Here is a 22,569-nt window from a genome sequence, read left to right as displayed (position 1 = left end):
AGAAAATTAGAATTTGGTTTTACTCCATTTATGACACTGAAGCAGTGAATGCCACCACATCCATTATCCCCCACCAACAAATCGTGCCACAGCAGATTATTAAAGCCTAGTATTAACGATACTTATAAAAATGAAGTTAAGGATCAAGATTTTTTTTATATACATCAGGACTATGTCAAGGAATAAATGTACACCACATTCAACAACCTTCTCTCTGCTTGACCTTCAGGACATGTTGGAACATCTCATTCATGACCAAATTCAATGCACTGCTCCAGTGGTCTAGTGGTTAGAGCATCCACCTCAGATGCGGGGGTCATGGGTTCGAACCCTGGCCAAGTCATACCAAAGACTTACAAAAATGGTACTTACAGCTACCTCGCTTGGCGCTCAGCATTAAGAGGTTAGCGTTAGGACTGGTCAGCCTGGTGTCATGATAATGTGACTTGGTGGGACATCATGCTATGTGTCTGTGGCATGATGCCCCAGTGCTAGACATCACTATAAACTGTCACACTGCAGACATCATAGCGATATGACTGAATAATTGCTAAAGCTACGTTAAAAATTTTAATCACACACACACACACACACCAAATTCAATTCACTAGAGATATGCTTGACAACACAATTTCAATTGATTCGATGTCACCATACAGTTGTGACAAAGAATATACACAGCAGCCTTTAACATCATTTGAATCTGTCTCTATGGAGTTGGTACATACAGGTGAGCCAAAAAGACATATGTGCTGCATCTAGGTAGGTAGTTTTGTTTTAAAACAATCTTTATGTATATATATATATATATATTGATTAGTATCAATAATGTACATAGTATTTCAAGTATTAGGCTAAACCACTTCAATTAGATACACAAATCAGTTTTGTGAATTTTAAAAAAATTATTTTCTTGTTTTTAAACATTATAAATATTATAATGATTAGTATATATAACATTCTAAGCACTTCATGTACTGGGCTAAACCAGCTCACTTAGATGCATCAATGATTCTCAGGATTTTTTGGGTGAAAATGTAAAAAAATATTATATATATATATATATATATATATATATATATATATATATATATAATTATTTGTTTGTTAGTTTAATTTTTTTATTATTTCATTACATGCTATTGTAATGTAACTTTGCTTACTGGATTTGGCATTGTCCAGTAATTCAGTTCAGTTCTGTTTGACCAGACTGTTATTTTTTATTTTTTTTTTGATAAACAACTAATAATAGAAAAATTGTATCTAGTTGCTGACCTTAAAATCCGTGACAGTTTTGGTAAACAACTTTTTTATTTTTTTTAATTCTTTCTTAGAGTAAGAATCATTTAGTTGAGTCAAGGTCAAACCTGGATTACATGATGTGAGGCATGTGTTAATTCATAAACAAACATATTTTTTACAGAAGGATGAACTCTTGACCCCCATCCAGGAATCTGTTTTGCATTTTAGTTTGTCTTATAACTGATGTTATGATAAGAATTCTATCAGTCATGTCTTATCACTTGAGACAACAAGTTGTTTTATGTTGTGTCTACTTTGGGTCTGAAATTTTATTTTTCTTCGCACTGTTGAATTCAAGTGATTGTTTTCCCTGGAAATACTAAAGTGCTCTGATAAGTCTTGGACAAAGACATTTAGATAATTTTTGGACAAAGGCATTTACCGGAATTTATTCGGAATTAAAAAACTGGAATAATATTTTCTGTGATTCAACAAGAGACTTTTGACACATCAGTACAATGCTGACTATTGCATACATCATTGCCTTCCATTTTTGATTTTCATCAGGATTTGAACTGTGATTCATTTAGAACTTTTCATTGATAGGACCTTTTTATTATTGGATTATTTTTGGATTTAATTTATAAAACCATAAGTTCATTTTTCTCATTTTTCACTTTGTATTCTTGGGAAATAATTTATTTGTTAAATTTTACAAAGCTTGTTGTCTTCACTCATTTCTGTTAATTATTTTAAGAGCATAGACTCGTAACAATAGTATAATGATTAGTATATGTAATGTAGTTAGCACTTCAAACGCTGGGACAGACCAACTTAATTAGATGCACAAATCAATTTTGGGAAACTTTCTTTTTATCCCAGGGAGGGGAGGAGGAAAGTGCTAGTGTCAGCAATGAATAACAGGTACAGTCACCCAACCGGAAACATATATTTATTTCTAGGCCTTGAAATGAAGAGCACGCCAAATCCTTGTGATGGAGAGGGCCTCAAAGTCATGTGAACTCAGACTCTTGACATCACTGATGCTTGAGTGCTTAGATTCAAATTTGCCTTCAGTAACTGCTTTTATCAATACTTCTCTCTCATCTAGGAAATTCTCATCAGTTTTCAAAACTCCCATTGTAAAACCTCTGTTAAAAAATTGACACTTAACCCTAATGATTTAAAGAACCACTACCATGTTTCTAACCTCTCATTCATTTAAAAAAAATCTCAGAAAAAGTTGTTCTATCCCAGCATGTATCTCATTTGAATTACCATAATCAATTATGATATTATCATTATACCAGATTGACTCGAACAGTACTTGAGATCAATGTATTCTTGTCCTTTTGAAGAATTTTTGACCAAGCCATTACAAAATTTTGCAAAAAGTTATTTTTAAAATATTCTTGCCAGGTCAATGTTTTATCCCAACTTGTATCTCATCTGAATGCAAACTGTCTTTTTAGCAATGTACAATCTGCATATTGCCCTCACTATAGTACTGAAACTTCACCTCTGAGAGTAGTTAATGACCTTCTTTCTGCTCTGGATAGTGGAAAGGTTACAATGAGTCCTCATCCTCCTTGACTTTTCTGCAACGCAATAGACTATGATATATTACTTCACTATCTCCAGCCAAGTGGTCTAAAGTGCTATCCGTTACGGATCACTGCCATCTAACCTTTGTCTGCGTGGGGTCGAGTCTCGGATTCGGCCAATGTGGGTATGTCACAGAAAGCTTGCCAGTAGCTTCTCATGGGTCGGTGGTTCTTTCTGGGGTTTTCCCGGGTTCTTCCTCCACACTGGCCACAATGTATAGCATATCGTGTGCTGAAAAATGGAACCATAAGTTTCATGACTGTTTTCCATGGAATTGCACAATTCATCAATATCAAAGAAACAGTGAGCACCAATCATGATAAAAGGCTACCATTACATGATCTATGACACGCTAAGTCATCATGGAAGATAGGATATGAAACAAGACCTATCCGATCTGCTGTCAAATTTTAAGTTCACACATAAAAGGCATTGGCTTTGTACCCAAAGTGGAATCTATCATGCGTGCTGACCTGGTTGCGTAGGACACTTTTTGAACTGCTCTAGAGGGCTTCATTGGTTCACCTCTCATGTAAAACCTGCTTCCTACTCGCACTATTGAGGGCAGGCAGAATTAGCAAGCTGACCTGGGGTAGGGGCACGTAACTCCCAACACCACTTACCTATTTCTCCATAGGTACATTGATCGTATAATGTATTAAAAGATGAAACCAATTATGTTTGCAAAATATATTTCTTTAGTAATACATAGTACATAGTACATACACCCTTCCTGCCTTACTGCAGTTATATCCATATGGAGAGATTAACTGACACTCCAATAGTAACTGAAGTAGTCACAGGATTTGACGCCAGTCCCTGTATGAAGGGTAGATCACCCTAACTCTCACCTAGGTGGATAGATAGCTTTTAGCTTTTTACCTGAAAAGGTTTAGCCTGGGTAGGCTGGATTTCAAGGTAGTAGTAGTTTTTCTAAGGTATTTTCATCAGGTATTATTTACTGAACATATTTTACTGGGGAAAAAAATGGTTTCTTGTAATGTTTTGAAACTAAACTAAAATGGTGCTGATCTGACAGCCATCATATAGTGGTCTTGAAAATCATATTTAAATGAAAAGTCTTCTTGACATGGAGGTTTTCATCAGAAGAGTTTTATGGTGTCTGCTTGGTCCTAAAGGAAAATGACTAACCCTCAATATGGTTACTGTAGTGGTTATCTTGAAAATATTTTTATCTGTCTCTGCTCCTTTAAAATGGATGGCTATATCAACATATTTTAGTTGATCCTAAATGAAAATGGTGCTGGTTGTACAACCATTTTGGCCACCACAGTAGTTCATCTTGAAAATCTTATTGCCATTACTCCTGCTGAACGGATGATCAGTTTTCACCAAAAGACTCCTAGTGATGTCTGCTGTATCCTAATTATATGAGAAAGGTACCAGACTCTATCCTAATTATATGAAAATGGTACCAAGCTGTATCCTAATTATATGAAAATGGTACCAAGCTGTATCCTAATTATATGAAAATGGTACCAAGCTGTATCCTAATTATATAAAAATGGTACCAAGCTGTATCCTAATTATATGAAAATGGTACCAAGCTGTATCCTAAATATATGAAAATGGTACCAAGCTGTATCCTAATTATATGAAAATGGTACCAAGCTGTATCCTAAATATATGAAAATGGTACCAAGCTGTATCCTAATTATATGAAAATGGTACCAAGCTGTATCCTAAATATATGAAATAGTACCAAGCTGGTCAGATCCAGTATGTGCAGTAAAGCAGCTAGTATGAAAATCTTGTTATTGCTGAAGTGATGGTTTCAACACTCAGCAGTAAAAAGGAAGAAGTGATCTTATCTTGATTTCTTGGAAATTCCTATTGCCAAGTAGAATATCAGTCCATTTGAGGCACTCATGTTTTTGCATTCAAGGCAAATTTGCCCCAAATAATGCCAGTTCTACAATATTGTCTGTTATAGAAACAAGAGCAATACACTGGCTTGTATTGTAAATCTTCTCCTTGTAGCTCTTCAGCAAATGCCAGTCTTGTTTGTTTTGACAGACAATACATGACAAACATTATAGCAGTAACTTTCTTGACAGTAGCATATCTATCACAGGCATTATAGCAGTCACTTTATTGACAGTAGCATCCTTGCTGCCAAAGGAAATAAAGTTTTGGTCAGTCTTTCAAATTTCTAGAGAAATGGGACTTGGAGGGAAACAGTAGTAACAATTAGGGTTGAATTTGGATGATAATACATGTAGCAAAAGTTTTTTTTTACTGCACACAAGGGTCTTGTATATATGATTCAGTAACAAGATGGAGGCACAAGAGTGAAATTGATGTGCATTGAATTAACCTTCATATGATAATGTCTGTTTCAGTGAAAAATTAAATTGCTTCAAATGACATTGAAGAATTTTAGGATGTTCATTGGAAAATGATAGGATTTTTCTTGGTTGATCATTCATTTTTCTTCTTCAGAAATGAGACTTCTTCCAGACTGGAATATCATGAACTTGAAACATTTACACATAACATGATTGCATGTAAATATCTTATTTGTGTCCAGATATTGTGATTGCATCAGGCATTATTTGTTCATGGTATTGTTGTTTATCTGTAACTTTTTTTATCATTTGGGAATGAATGATATTATCTTACTGATTTTTCTTGCTTCTTTAGGCAGAGCCGACTAATACTAAGAAGATATGGAAAATACTGGATCTTATTCCCAAGCGAGGCAGAGAAGCCTTTGACAAGTTTTACCAGATTTTAATAGACACGAAAAATGATGATGCAGCTGCTTTTCTGAGACCAACCCCAACTGCTGAGGAACTTCCACTTGGTAGATTGATTTCTAAATTGTATACACTCACCATAAGGCAGAATATATTTTGTTATGATATTGTTCACCTGTTCACTACTAATTTTATTTCTTAACATCAATCTGAGTTGTATGAACCTTTAGTATTCTCACTCCATCCTGTTTCTTTGTACCCCAAATGAGTTTAAACAACAGAAGGCATCATGGATATAAATGATGCACAGAACTTAGTCATTTTATTCATTGATTTATAAGTTCTAACCCGATTGTTGCCAGTGGGTCCCAGACTCTGTCAACTTCTTGGCATTCTGAATCCAATGGGAGATCTTTAGCAACAGTCATCATATCTGCATGGGTCAGTCTGTGTTTTCAAGCAACAGATGTGATGTAATTCACAATCTTTGAAAATCTCAATAATTCCATAAATTTTGGATTTATATTTCTTTGAATGCATGTGCACAAGAGTTCATCCTATTTATCTGTTCAATTTGTTTAAGAAGTATTAAAACTTGACATTGCAAATATTGGACACAGACGACACCCTTTTAACCGAAATAAACTATTCTGGAAACAAGAAATAAACAGTCTGTTTGCTTGTTTACTTCAAGAGCTTCTGTTTGTGTTGAAAGTCCAATAATATGACATTGTTAGGAACCCCTTGGCGATAATCTGGTTAGAAATTATAAACCAGTGAATGAAAGGACTAAGTTTTATGCATTTTTATATCCTCGATGCTTTCATTTTTAAAATCGGTAAAGGTGTGGGAATACTATTCCAAAATTTGTATATGGCATGCACTTGGTGTAAGGAAGAATCCTAAACATTGTTTAGTCAAAAGGTCAATGATCAAAGTCACCTTGGCTGAAAAAAGAAAATCTGTTTCCAAAACAATAACATGAGTTGTTCATAACCTATAGTTACCAATCGCTGAGTAAGAAGAAAGCTGTTAATTTGGGGGTTCTAAAGGTCAAAGGACAAACTGAAAGAATGTTCTCATAACAACTCAAGTTCTCCACCAGTGTTGCACCTGGGAACAGCAAACTAGGAACAGTGTCTCCCGTTGTCCGCAAATCAGGTATGCAAAAACATTTAAAGAAATATATCATTTTTTTCATTACAAGTAATGATAAAAAGTGCAATGTGAGGAACATACCAACCTCATGTTGATACAACCTTAGCTGGAAACCATGTTCTACCATTTACATGTACCATACTCTATGGATGACTTACCACATGGATTAGTAAGGAACCCTATCAGTTCTGGGTGAAAATGTCAAAGGTTAAATTCACTGTAGCAGAAAGAAGAACTGTTTTGCACAGTAACTTGGGTAAGGTACCATTGAAAGTTACCAGAATTCAAAAGTCAAGAAAGAAAAAAAATGGTTTCTGTACACATGACATTTGTACAATTTGCAAGACACCCTTCATGTTAAATGCCTTCCTGTAATCTTTCCCTGTGATGTTCCATTCATTTGTTTGCTTCAACAATTCGTTTAAAACTGACCATAGATAATATGATTTGAAAGCCCTTATGACACCCTGATCCATTGGTTGCAAAAGGAATATGGTATTTGGTGGAAAATGTATGAATTTAATGTTTTCAGAATAGTCTTCAATAGTATTGAGACATTGTCTAAACTTAATAAGATTTTGAATGGAATGCCTTCACTCTGGCAATACTTTCTCAACTCACAATGCAGGTCTTTTGCTTGAACAATACACTGGTCATCCAAACTTTCTTATTAGCATGCCAGTAGATGGGCAGCTCCCATCATTCATACCCCTTTAAGGCCCTGGGATTTTCAGAACGATAAATTAAGAGAGGCTTCAACTTGAAGTCACTTAGTGCGTTGCCTCCCAGGAGAAGTGTTAAGCTGTCTTTAGCAGCTTTAAAACGGTGCAGTCTTCTCTTATAATGAAATGTAGGTGCGGTCAGGCATTTTCTTCCAGTATAGGCCAGTTTCATCAACATTAAAAATCTGCTTTGCTCAGTTATCACCACATTCAGTAAACTCCTGCAGTCTGGTGGGAAAATCTCTTGCTGATTCTTCATTAGTTAATGAAGCGTCACCATTTGTTTTAACATTTTTAAGGCCAAAATGTGCGTTAAACTTATGCAACTACCCAATACTGGCACTAAAATCGTTTTGGTCACCTTCAGATATACTGAGAAATTCATACAGGTTAGAGGCTTTAGCACACACAGTGGCTTGGCTAAGAGGAATTTTCTTCTTATGCTGATCATCAAGCTACTTTTTGCCAACATCCTTTCTGTCCTGTTGATTATACTGGGGCAGGTATAGCAGCTTTTCTGGTTCAAAAGGGAGTTTCAAGCTTTCACACTTGCTTTTATTTTTTTTGCACTGTCACTTGTTCCACATGTACTTTCACTAAGATTCAATATCCTTCCTTGCTCTCTCTGGACTGTCACTTGCTTGTCTTTCATATGCCATCACTAATAATGTAAAAGAATTTGAACAGACATTTTCTTTGTAACGAGCGATTTGTGCATATACATATGCATGCAACATGGAGGCCACAATACACAAAATGGTGGGTACGTAAGAGCTGGGGATTGTGAGTAACATCTGTGTGCGACACTTGCACCATCTACATGTATGCTAGAGTTATCTCAGTTATAGTGATCATTTTCTGATTTTTCCCATCTTGCATTATTTCGAATTCACATAGATCTCATGAATCACAATCACACTCTATTTATACAAACCATTTCTTTTCTTAAAAACACTAAAGAATTTCACCCAACAACAGTACGTGTATTTTATTCTACTCTACTGGTTTTTTTTAAAACTTAAAACTTAATGATTTAATTGGACACAAGCAGATATGTATAAAAACATGTAAGACCTTGCTGTTATCAAGAAGCATTGACAGTAAAGTCTGATGGTGAAATTTTGTTTGGACAGGCCCTGGTTTCCAAAACATTCTCAATGTTTCCTCAGATTGATATTTTGCATTATTATGCTTAAGATTTCAGACAGTATCTTTGCTCGAGGTAGTGATAGCGGAAAGGAAAAAAAATTACATTTGGTTGTTCAATTACACATACGAAAATCTATTATTCTTGAAAAAAGATTTGAGGATTTCATCAGATTAGAGGAAATCCTTAACATGCCCCCCTGAAATAAGGCAAAACTCTGTCAAGGAAAATGGAGGGTATGGAATTGGGTTGTTTAATGACTTCAGTCCTCGTTTTACAATCACATTGATCATAATTATTAATAACGCACTTTTTCTAATGAAATTGTTCGTTTTTCTGTGTAAATAACATTTATTTTCAAAATGTTCAACATGTGAAAGATCATTCCAACTGGTTTCAACAACCGTGTGTATGCAAAAACACGTCTTACGTCACTGCTTTTTGTTTTGTTGATTAGTCTGGTTCCAGAGTTATTTTATAGTATAATGCCAAGTCGGGAGTCAGAGCTGCAGGGAACTCGACTAACTGTCGATACACCACCAAACTAGATTCCTTTTAAAAAAATAGTGACATTTATTTCATGAGACAATCGTCTACGTAGAAACTCAGTTTTTGTATTTTTGAATTAATACAATATTGATGTCATGATTCATTGAAAGTAATATAGTGAAACTTCATATCATTCGTGAGGATATCTCTAAGTGCCAGTTCAGGGAAGGAAATTCTGTCAAGAGGCCTACAAAGAAGTCCAGCAGCTAGTAGAAGCAGCTAACTACAATTTACGCTACACAGCTACCATTTCCCTGAAATTACCTGAGAGGAAAAAGGACTGTGGAGAAATGTAAAGAAGCAGAAGAAAAACGGGGAACTTCTGCTAAAAAAAGCACTTCTAGAGTTAGTTTCTTTACCAAATTTTTAGGATGGCTTGCACTTAGGGTAGGAAAGAAACATATAGATTCTTGGGTCTAAAGATCAGTTAAAATAGATCTAATAAGAAAGCAGTGGCATCTGCACACAACTTTAGTGCATTAAGTGCCTTTGCAAGGACTATTATTAGGGCAGATACGTAATGTGTAGGTAGATGAGGTGGTTTGGTAGATGAGTAGGTAAGTGGGTGGTTTGGTATATGAGTAGTGGGTAGGTAGGTAGATGAGTGAGTAGGTAGGTAGGTGGTTTGGTAGATGAGTGGGTAGGTGCTTTGATAGATGAGTGGGTAGGTAGGTGGGAAGGTAGATGAGTGGGTATGTAGGTAGGTGGTTTCACAGTATGTCATCACAGAACTGCCTATGTAATGCCAATTAAAATTTCAACACTTCTGATTTTAAAATGATATCAAAGTTCCAAAGTAAAGATAAATGACTGCAAAAATATCTTTAGTTAGGAAAGGGTTAAATTATTTTAGTCAGAATTTATCTTATGCATAATATTACTTACAATAGTAATTAGAGACTTGTGAAAGTGGAGGTGAGTTATATACTTGTTGATTACACTCTTGGTGTTGACAGGGACAACTGAAGATAAGACTGAAAAGATAGAGCTCAGAAGTATTCCTCTTCTACCGGAAGGTAAAGTGTACCATGTGTTCTTTGTGTACCGGACAGTATCACCGGACAAGGACTGGGTAATTAATGTTGTTAAGCGACTTGAAAATGAGGGATTTAAATGTGGTTTTCATGAGCGAGACTTCATGCCTGGAGAGAAAATATTGTCAAATATTGAAGACTCTTTTAGAAAGTCTTTAAAAGTGATATTAACACTCAGTCCAGACTTTCTTCAGAGTGAGTGGACAATAGATGAGACAGAACTTGCTAAAGGGTTGAGTTTGGAGAAGTCAGCTGCCAGATTATCTCTGATTCCAGTCCTCCTTCGTCCTTGCAAAGTTCCTGCTTGTCTGCAGACCCTAACCTATCTGGATGTGCAGGAGGAAGAAAACAAGTGGTGGCCAAGACTAAAGAAAGCCATTACAAACGTTCCAGGTAAAAACATTTTTCCTTTCTTTTCCTGCTTTATATAACCTTAATCATTCATCACACAAGGCACCTGTTCTTATTATTGACAAAAAAAAGGTAATTTGGAGACCTTACAGGTATTTGATTGACGTATTATCATGATCTATTTCTTAAATTTAGTATTCTTGAAGCATGATAACAGTTTAACTTGTAGTATCTCAGTCTCTTAAAATTTGTTCAGTCCCCCTATCATACTTTTTATTAACATGCCCATACGTGAATGTTGCAAATTTCGACATTAGGGATTAAAGCAAAGAATGTAGGTACTGTAGATGATTTATTTTAATTGTCCATGCTGAATTATGTTATGTCATAGAATGTGTTGAAGCTCTACCACTCCCTTGATAACTCGCACCCTGATAATTCACGAACCCGCTTATGACCCGGGATCAGTCGTAGATCCCAATTTTTTTACTAGAAAGTACCAAAAATTTGACTCCTATTTGTTGAACATGATGAAAGTTGCAATCAAAATTGGTAACTGAAACCTTGATATATTGCTCAAATTATCAAATAGTTGATATAAATTGGAAATATGAATCAACATTATGAAATTATCAACTTTTAATAAGAAGTCATGTATTTTGTTAAACATTTTTTATGAACAACATTCTTAATACACTGTAAATAACAGTATTCAATGAAATTTTGATCAATGAAAACCCCTTGTTGCTATAGCCATAGTGCTTGGCTGAGATCTTGGGTCCTAAAAGTGTTACATATATGCCAGAAATTGAATATATGTAAACAACATCTTTTATGCACTGGTTGCATACCTTTGAGCTTATATTAATGAATATTTATGACACTGACCTCGGAGATTCTATTTTGACTTAAACATGACGAGAAAAACATCACATTGAAAAAATGGTGCATATAACTTGGTGTCCTCTTTTTGCACAAATTACAAGTGGATATAGGCACAAACAAGTATAATAATACAGAATATTTCATTTCACAGCCTTTTTAATTGAAATTTTACGTGAAACTTGACATAAAGGAGTAACTTGATATATAACGAGCATATATAATTGGATATTGTTATCTACGGAACATACACAAGACTAACTTTTTCCTACTTAAACATTCTGAAAACATTTCATTATTTAATCTGATCTGTGCTATTTGCCAGTATTCAGTGGTAAGGTATACACATATGGAAAACAATATATGTTAATTAACCAAATTTTGTTTAAAATCTACATTTGTTTAGCACATAACTCAGACACCAAATCCCAGCTAATATGGCAAATAACCAATAAGTATTCAAATGAATTAAAATAAAACATTACATGTAATGTTGGAAAATCCATAAATCCATAACTTCATAAAAAATGTTAAATAGAAGCAAAATAAATAAATGGGTGGAGAGAAAATATGTATTTATGTCAAACGGTTCCACAAATAACATGAGATAACATAGAGATAATGTATTTTTGTGTCTTAGTTATTAGCATAACCGAAACGATAATCCAGAAGATATAGTCAAAGCAGCATAGTACTTGCTGCACTTGGATAAATTCTGCTGCATTAAGGACAAAAGCCATTACTAAATCCTAAGTTAAATGCAACTTTCATAATGCAAAAATAGTAATATGGTATGTTGGTCAAGAAACGCAGCTGCCATGTTTCCACTTTTTTTTACAGGTTCAACCATGCCTACATAAATCTACAGTGAAAGAAATTCTTTCTTCAAAAACACCAATTCTGACATTAAAATTACCAAAACCAATGGTCAAATTTAGCTATGTTACCTTTGATTCAAATGAAAATTTGATTACCTCAACAAAATTGGTGCTCCTCTGAATGTAGAACACATTTAGTTCTGCATATAACAACTTTTGGAACTCTGCAGACATGAACAATGTGCAAGTGCTTGTGGTCAGATGGCAATATCTGCACATTCTTTAATGATGTAAATTAGTGTCATCTGTTCCAAATACAGCATGACCCCGCTATAACACGGTAGTTGGGGTCCATAGAACCTGACTGTGTTATAGACCGAACCATGTTATAACAGACCAAATCTGTAACTTCAAGAAAATGAGGCATTTACCTAAGATATGGCCCTGGAGGGAGGGGTAATAAAAGCAGACAAAAAAATACTTGATATGATTAAATGAAGATAAACTAGTCAGAAAAACACTCACATATTGATAACTAACATTTGTGCAGTACAATCCATATTCCGTTATGTACTGTACATGTATATAAGAATCCCTGGATTTGAGTATAGATCACATGTTACATAATTCATGTATGAATCACATCCCATTATAAAACAAATAACACACATAAAAACATTGGTAGTCCTTGTTTTGATCTTTATCCAATTGTTACTAAACAATTCACTACAACCGTCACAAATAGCATGTGGCTTTAGTTCTTTACGTACTACATGTACATGCATTTAAATTGCCCTGTCATCTTGCCGAGGCTACCTATTGTATGAGGCTATTCATAAGGAAATGAAAACATGAACAAATTAAAAAGTTTAACAAACGTCTTTCCAAGATACCCCATCAGTGTTTCCCTTTACCATCACTTGTGCTTAAGAGACCCCCAAATTTCTAATTTGACCCCCAGTTTTGATACCAAAATTTGTTTTTTACTCAGTCTGACTCCCAGTTTTGACACCAAGGAGAGTTTTGACTCCCAGTCTTGTATCCCTAGGGATGATTGGTGCTTCAAAAGTAATCAGTTTTCTTTGCAGTTTCTGCGAAACTTTATTTTATGTGTAGATTATTTGGTTGATTGTAGGAGTTAATGTTCCTGCCTTCAAAAGTTGGTCATTTGTAGCTAGTCCCAGTGCATGACTGTTGGATAGACTAACAAGTAATTCTTTTTTATTTTAAATATTTTTAGAAACATTTCTGGTAGCGAAGTGATGCTGCCTTCCATGCATGCATCAGAAATTTGTTTAAATAAAACGCCAACAGGTGTTCTGTTCTGACAGGGATAACTACAGAAAATATGAATGTTCTGAAGGATCTAATTCTGCAAGTAAAATAAAGAGGAATTTTACTTACTGTCCACATACAAAGATCAGTCTAACCAAATATATTAATTACTTGTGAGATGCCGAAAGTCTGACACTATTTGATCTGAGAGATCCATTACGAGATAGTGCTTCATCCAGTTGATCAACGCTACCAGAAATGTCAAAAGCTAAAAGTATATATAAAAAGAAAATTGATAAAAATATGGAGGTCTCACAGCATACAGTACTCAGGCCAGATGGCAGAATAAGCAGATTATGATATAACATTGCACTGTTAAGATGGTTTGTCAATATGAACAGAATTTATTTGTCTAACAGTAAATAAATTCCAGTGAATTTTATATCAAGTCGGAGTTATCTGTTCATGGTGCCTCTAAATTTCATTACGTCAAACCCGAGGTTGTATATACAACTTTAAACGGCCAACAATGTAACAAAAACGCTAGCTAAATGGTAGATTTTGTTGCCAGTAAGGAAAATAAATTGCAATTTGCGACATTGGTGAAGCCAATGTGATCACTGAATAAACTATATTTTTCAAACTTTTAAGAAGAAAAAACTTTGTTCTGTGTATGAGAAAAATACATGTAAACTAAAATTGCACAAGCCACGCCACAATCATTTTGTTGTTGAATTCATACACAATGTCTTCTGCAAAATGAAAATAAACTTTTTTCACCTTACTTTACGTACTTTTAAGAAAGGAAACAAAAATTGTCATGTATGAGAAAAACACGTGTATTAAATTTCAGGAGCCATCCCAAAATCATGTTATATCTGAATTAGTGTTATAACGGAGCATGCTATGGTGGGGTCACACTGTATGATGTGTAAAGAACTATTTGAGTGCCACAATAAAAGGTCCCCATGTTAACCAATGGATTTCACATATAACACATTGTGGATGTAAAATTCAGTATGACTCGTTGTTTCAATATATGAACCTTTATTACGGAATGCAGCTGTATAATGATATTTATAATAGGGTTCAAATGGTCAACTGGAATGAGTTGATCTGATACACTATCATGACAGGTAGCTCTTATATGGGCAGGATTTGCCACCTAGTGGGAACATGGGGATGTGATCTGTTTGAGTTACTCCTCTCTATTCCTTTTTATCTCTTTCTTTATTCTACCACCATGTTGATTTGATGCAAAATGCATTATTGACTTGATAATAAAAAGCATTTATACTTTTAGTTGATCGTAACAATAAAACAAACACATCTGCAAATCAGAGATCAAAACACAATTGGCATTTAATTAGGTTCTTGTAAATGCTTGTGGACATAGCTAAGAAAGTAGATTTACACTTTTAACATTTGAATATAAGAGGGCATATCAAATTTGTGATGATTAACTTAAACATAATTGAAAAATAGAACTAAAATACAAATTTCACCTGACAAAACTTATTTAAGTTGTATATATTTCCAAAAGTGCTGCAACTAGTGGCCATTATGGATGCTTTCAAGAATTAAAATAGTTGAATATTGTTACATGTATTTACAGTGTATTCAGAATTTTTTGTAAAGAACATTTAGCAAAATATATTTCATCTTATTAAACATTGCAAATTTCATTATGTTGACTTCAGGTTTCACTAACTGCTGTTTTCAGTGATAAAACAAGTGATATATCAAGTTTCATTTACCAGTTTTCATAGGAAAAGGTTGAAGAAATCCTTCAAGCTGATTTTAAAAAATAGGGACTAAATATATATAGAATCCATAACAAGCCCATAAAAGGATTAAATTGTATGTGGACATTAACACCCATTTCTGAAGTAATTTTTTTCATGAACCCTTCTTTGAGATTTTGTATCTAGGGATGACTTCGACTCCCAGAAGAAGCATTGACAAATTAGACAAGTGGAATCCGACAAGTAAGGGGTGTAGGCCTTACAAGTACTGGCTATATAAAACAGGTACATTGTGGATTGATCAATAGTTGTTGCACAAATTCAACACTCTGTAACAAGATAACCGATTTGGATTTCAGATTTATAACAACACTTTTGATGGTGACAAAAATTCAGTGTTTATTGGTGAATGACTTAAATGAAAAAAAGAATTATAATTAATACGTGCGTGTATAAGATCCAAATATTGGACAAATTATAATGTAACATAAATGTGAATACAAGTAAATGACCTTACATAGTACAAGGACAAAGGTTAATGATTCACAGTAATTTCACACGACGAAAAGAATGATGTGTTTTACTCAAATAGTAAAAATGATTCACGGTAATTTCACTTGACAAAATGAATGATGTGTTTTACTCAAATAGTAAAAATGAGGTACTTTACTCAGATAGTAAAATGATGAAATGATGGGACAGATATCATACAAAATATCTTTACAGTCCCAAAACACTGGGTATAACAAACCCCAAAATTAGCCCATGGCTAAATGATTACATGCATGGAGTTACACAAAAGACTCCGTCACTAGCATACTTGGCTACCAGTCACACTGGTCAATCAAGCATTCAGCATTACAAGTAGTCACTGACCACCATTCAATTCCTTGGTCAATCAAGCAATCAGCACCCACCAATCAGTCAGCAATGCCTGATCACCGGCTTCTCAACCAGCAACACACTGTTCTATCAGCTGTATGGCTGCCATTCAACCCGCTCTGTCACCAGCTCCATGGCCACTATGGTCAGCACCACAGCCATCATGGTCAGCTTCTATGGTCAGCTCTACAGCTGGTACCCCATCAACCCTGACCAGCTGAAAATAAATCTAACACTGTGTACTAAGAATGACGTGGGCATATACAATAATACGCAATGACGTTATATATGGTAAGCTATACAAATTACATTATCGGCACAACATTACAAAGCAATTAACGGGTTCAGAAGTGAACCTGCATGTGTCTGATAAGAATCTTAAGGTACTAAATGTTTCTTAATATAATGCAACTTTATTGCTAATATAAATCTCCTGTTAAGTCACATACAAGAATAGAAAATATTTGCATAATACTACGCAAGCCGAAGCTACATAGAAAATATACAAAATATAAATGTGGTAGTACAGTAGTTATAACCTATAATATAAGAAATTAATAAATAACTCAAATACCTCTACAGCTGAAGATGTGCAAGTCCTTAAGTAGACTGCTCACTGACAAGATGTTCTGTAATGTAAAGATTTCATCCTATGGTGAGGCATTTATACACAGACAATGTAGCTCTACATCGTCTGTCCGCTTGATGAATATCAGTTTTTCCCATCGAAAGCACTTCACAAGAGCGGCATAGGATGAACCGAGCTCACTGTTTCAAAATATTGTACAAAAAACGAGACCCTAGTATATGTATTTAATAAATAAAGGGATTTATATAATTCGGTGACACCACTTCTTTGAAGATTTTCATTTCAACGCTACTTCAGTAGTTTCTAGTTAGGGACCTGATCCAAGAATAGGAAAAGTTTAGAGAAAATTCATCCAACCTATTTCAGGAAATAGGAGTTGAATTGGTTCAAGCTACAAAAGGTTAAATGCAAGAAAAATACACATAAAACGATCACTTACAGATTGTTCAAAAATTTTAATGAAGAACAATTTCTCAATCACCTATATAAAGTTCCATGGAATATGATCCAAAATTGGGATGACATAGATGAAGCCATGAGGGTGTGGACTGACTTATTCATGGATGTAGTATCTAAGCAAGCACCACTGAAAGTACATCGAGTAAAGACTGAAATTCAACCTAATTGGCTTACTACTGAAATCCTAGATGCTATGAAAACATGAGACAAATTCAAGGCTATGGAAAACCATGCACAATATAAAGTATGGAGAAATAAAATAACAAGTATGATTAAAAAAGCTAAAAAAAAACTTATTATCAATCATTGCTTGAAAACAAAAAGAGCAACACAAACTCCATTTGGAAAGTCTTCAATGAAGTCACTGGAGGAACGCACAAAAAACAGACAAATAAAATTCACTCACTTCTGGTAAATGACACCATAGTCACTGATGAAACTGACATTGCAAATGTTTTCAATGATTTTTTCATCAACATTACCACAAAGTTAAAAGAACCAGTGATAGAAAACAAATTTAATGAACTGAAAATGTTCTGCAGCAGCAAAATCTCTAAGGAGGTATGTTTTTCTATCCCACCAGTGTCAAAAAACTTTGTTAAAAAATGTCTCAGTGAACTTGATACCAAGAAAGCTACAGGACTTGATCAGATTGGTCCACGACTCATTAAATCTTCTGCCTTTGCTATTGTAGATAGCATAACATTCATAATTAATTTAAGTATTGCAACGTCATCTGTCCCCAAAAATATGGAAAACTGCAAAAGTAACTCCTGTTCACAAATCTGGTTCTAAGGATGATGCTGATAACTACCGACCAATCTCAATACTACCAAACTTGTCAAGATTGATTGAAAAACATGTCCTTGACTCATTCATGTCATATTTAACCAAACACTTACTGTTACACCCTAATCAATCAGGCTTTAGACAGAACCATTCCTGTGAGACTGCCTTGATCTCCCTAACTGATAAATGGCTTCAAGCACTTGACCAAGGTAGAATAATAGGAACTGTATTTGTAGATTTCAGGAAAGCTTTTGACATGGTGGATCATGAAATCCTTTTGAAGAAACTGAAAATCTACCAGTGTGATGAAAGAACAATTAGATGGTTTACTTTGTACTTAAATGAGAGAACACAGCATGTTTACATAAATAATGTTCTGTCTGAACCTGAAACAGTTAGATATGGAGTACCACAAGGCTCAATTCTAGGTCCATTACTATTCATTTTATTTATTAATGACCTACCACTTTTACTAATCGACTCAATATCATCTACAGATCTCTATGCAGATGACACAACATTGTCAGACATCCAAAACACAAAGCATGAGCTCGAAATTTCTTTCCAGAATGCACTAAACAAACTGGAAAACTGGTGCACATGTAATGGCATGATGGTAAATACTGGTAAAACTAAAATATTACTTATCTCAACACGGCAAAGAAGGACAAATCTTGATAGTGATGAACTATGTCTGACACGGAAGGATACAAATCTGCAAATGGTCTGTCATGATAGACTACTTGGTGTTCTGGTAGATAATAACCTATCATGGACTGAACATATCAAACATATCAGTAAAAAAGTCAATTCAAGTTTATGGCTTCTCAGTAGGATAAGACATTTTCTCCCTGAAAGGCACAGAAACTATTTTATAACAGTTACATACAACCCTATTTGGACTACTGTAGTACAGTATGGGGTAATTCAAATGATAAAAACATAGCAAAGCTGGCACGTCTTCAAAAAAGAGCATTTGGGCTAATATCAATCCACAAAAAAGCAAGAAATGTTTAGCAGGTAGGTTAAAAATATTACCTATTAAAGACTGAATCTGTTTGGGAAAAGCCAAATTAATGTACAGGATATCTCATAATAGTGCTCCTGAATATTTACAATCACTATTCCAGTATAGGCTACCTGGTAATACTCCCCACCTGCGATCCATGTCTACCAAACAGTATAAAATTCCCAAACCAAATAAGGAGTTATTTAAAAAAAGTTTCCAGTACTCTGGAACTCTGCTCTGGAATAGTATTCCAGTTGAGATTAGAAATGCCCACTCTATTTCCTTCTTCCAAACCCAATATATCCAGTGGCTTCAGAGATGCAGCTTAAATAAATGAATTCCTTTGTATGAGGGCCTCAAGGTAGATTAGTTTTTAGCTAATTGTGTTACCCTCTTTAAATAAGGTCATTATTATTATTATTATTACAAAATCTTGAGTGACATCTCTAATGTTTTCTAATTTTAATATATATATATATATATATATATATATATATATATATATATATATATATATATATATATATATATATGACTTATCTACACATTGTGACTTCATGAATCCTATAAAATATGAAATTCAGTTCATATGTGAATTCTTGTATTTTTGTGGCTGTACATTTTATAATTGTAAAATAATCTCACAGTCTGGTATTACATCTCTGTGGTCTTAAAACAAGTAATAGAAAAGAGCCTGGACCAACAAACTTTGTAAAATGCAACAAACAATTTATTTCCCTGGAATACAAAATGAAATTTAAAAAAATAAGAGCTTATGATATTGCGAATTTATTCCCAAATAATCCTAGAAATACAGACATAAGTCCTAGTGATTAAAGTTCTGAATAAACTTTATTGGAAATCCAAATTAAATCCAGCGCTGGAAATGTTGATATGCCTGTGGTGGTCCATGTAATGGTGATGTTCCAACAGTATTTTGTTCAATCACAATAATACAATCCAAGAATATATCCTTATTTGAAATTTCACTATAAATTCATAAATAAATAAAATTCCAGCCCAAATGAACTACTGGACAGAACAATAATACAATTGATTCTGCTCAGATCTTAAAGCAAAAATAAATAATTTCTAGAAAAACAAGATTATATAGTCTTCTGCTTGACCTCAGGTCACAATTAACATTTTCTAATAAAAACTATTACCTAATGGAAAATGACCTTCCAGAAGGTTCCTAATGTTTACTGGATAAAATTGAATGCTTCGAAGGCCTAAGTGGTTAGAGCGTCTGCCTCGGGTACAGGAGTTTGCGGGTTCCAACCCCAGCAGAGTCATACCAAAGACTTATAAAAATGGTACTAGCAACTGCCTCACTTGATGCTCAGCATTAAGAGGTTTAGTGTTAGGACTGGTCTGCCTGGTGTCAGGATAATGTGACTGGATGTAACATGATGCTTCATGTCTGTGGCATGATGCCCCAGTGCTAAACATCACCATAAACTGTCACACTGCAGACATTGTAGCAATATGGCTGAAAAATTGTTAAAGCTATGTTAAAAATCCAAATCACACACACAGACACACACACGATAAAGTCTCAGTTATAATTAGAATATAAATTGTGGTAACACACAATTTCCTCAACATAATAATAATCCTACTTAACATACTCATAAAGAAAATATTTAGCTATGTTTTAGTTGTTTACAGAATTAAAAAGTCAATGATTCAGGTCAAGTCATCTTCGCTAGCCAAGGTTCTGATATGTTAACCTTATTTACACCTTGGCAGATCAGGCAGATATTTCTTTGCTTTATGTGTGTGAATTTCACTGGATGCGGTGCCATGGCACCGCATCCAGTCAAAATTAAGTTTTTCAAATCTGAACACTGTTCCTACATGATCGAGAACACACAATTTGCATTGACACATAAATAAGCAAACACACCTATAATGGCTTCTCTCTGGTACATAGTCATAGTTTCAATGTTAAACTTAAAAAGTATCCTTTTGAAGTCAATTGCCTCCACCATTTTCAGATGATAAACAATGCACCGCTGTTACACACTATTTGTTAGTTGGTATTACATACTAAGGGAGGCAACTCATGAAATCCAATGGATGCCACTAGGGCAAAGCACTAAGATATCTGCTCGATCTGCCAGGGTGTAGATTATGAGGGTTAACATATCGAAACCTTGGCTAGCGAAGATGAGGTCAAGTAGAAAATGAACTTGATTTTGCGCAAGGTAAAGTCCAACATACAAATGGAAAATGAAATTGATTTTGCACAATGTTGTTGTTGTTGTTGTAGGGTTTAACGCCATTTTTCAGCACACGATAGGCTATACATGGCGGCCAGTATTAATGGTGGAGGAAGAACCCGGGAAAACGCCGGAAAGAACCACTGACCCACGAGAAGCTACTGGCAAGCTTTCTCACATACCCACGTTGGCTGAATCCGAGACTCGAACCCACGCACACAGAGGTGAGATGGCAGTGATCCGTAATGGAGAGTGCTTTAGACCACTCGGCCACTCGGGGGCCCCTTTTGCACAAGGTAAAGTCCAACATACAATGTTACATTGCAGTAGCATATAATGAAATAAAAAGAAAAAACCCCAAAAAACTAACTAACAATGCAAAGTAAATACACATGACACTGGTTGGTGCTCAAACTGGTGTGTTGAGGGTGGAAGATTGGTTTGTAGCAACTGCCAATTCTATACAAATGGTACCAGTGAAATATTGCGATTTTCCTGGTGGCAGTAATTGGTACTATTTTCTTCGTTGCTATCATTTATCTCAATGATATTAATCTTTTTAATTAGAATTTTATCTTTTCAGAATTTGAGAAAAAATTCCTTGGTTATCTGGTATCAATGGTTCTTATTGAAAATTTTGCAGATTGTCAGGATGAACAAATAAATGACGTTGTTGAAACCCAGATATCATTCCCAAAAAGTAAGTCATTTTTTACCCCCAATTTTGAAAGAAGACTTTATATTTAATTATTATTATCTATTTTTCCCTTTGTCCTTCCATCCATCTTTTATGTCCAGACTGTAACTCTTGTATTTTTTTCAACCAATTGACACCAGACTTTTATGCATGTTGTCAAGCATAAAAACTGTGGTGGTGTTAGATACCTTCCATGGTTATTCAGCATTACTATTAGATGCTTTGGTGGCCTAAGTGGTTAGAGCATCTGCCTCAGATGTGGGTTTGAACCCTGGCCAAGTCATGGCAAAGACTTGTAAAAATGATAATAGCAGCTTCCTCGCTTGGCGTTCAGCATTAAGATGTTAGTGTTAGGACTGGTCAATCTGGTGCCAGGATGATATGACTGGGTAGGACATGATGCCACATGTCTGTCTTTCAGCATGGTACCCCAGTGCTAGACACCACAGTAAACTGTCAAACTACAGATATTGTAGTGATATGACTCAAATTTTTAAAGCTTCATTAAAAATCCAAAAACATGCACACACACACACACACACACACATACTAGATAATTTCCATGGTTATTCATCATTTCTGAAAGACATTTTCTGAGTGCTAATTCCAATACCATTTTAGCTACTGCTTTTAATGGTACATTAATGGTGGACGTGTGATCTGGACGAGTT

General features: G+C 34.8%; 1 protein-coding gene across 4 annotated transcripts in view; it reads left to right on the top strand.

Moving 5' to 3' along the window:
- Positions 1–22,569, top strand: part of LOC149772747 (caspase-3-like) — a 112,317-nt gene that overhangs the window by 22,250 nt on the left and 67,498 nt on the right. For 2 of the 4 annotated variants that reach the window (XM_089947341.1, XM_089947338.1), the window contains exons 3-5: positions 5,512–5,674; positions 10,100–10,570; positions 21,845–21,901. In XM_089947341.1, the coding sequence (XP_089803467.1) occupies positions 5,512–5,674; positions 10,100–10,570; positions 21,845–21,901 (691 nt within the window). The remainder of the gene's footprint in view (positions 1–5,511; positions 5,675–10,099; positions 10,571–21,844; positions 21,902–22,569) is intronic. The other 2 variants (XM_089947342.1, XM_089947339.1) reach the window with 2 other exon arrangements.

Source organism: Sinohyriopsis cumingii, unplaced genomic scaffold, assembly GCF_028554795.1.
Source record: "Sinohyriopsis cumingii isolate HCF-2022 unplaced genomic scaffold, ASM2855479v2 utg001176l, whole genome shotgun sequence".
NCBI lineage: Eukaryota > Metazoa > Mollusca > Bivalvia > Unionida > Unionidae > Sinohyriopsis > Sinohyriopsis cumingii.
This window is presented reverse-complemented; position numbering and strand designations above follow the sequence as displayed.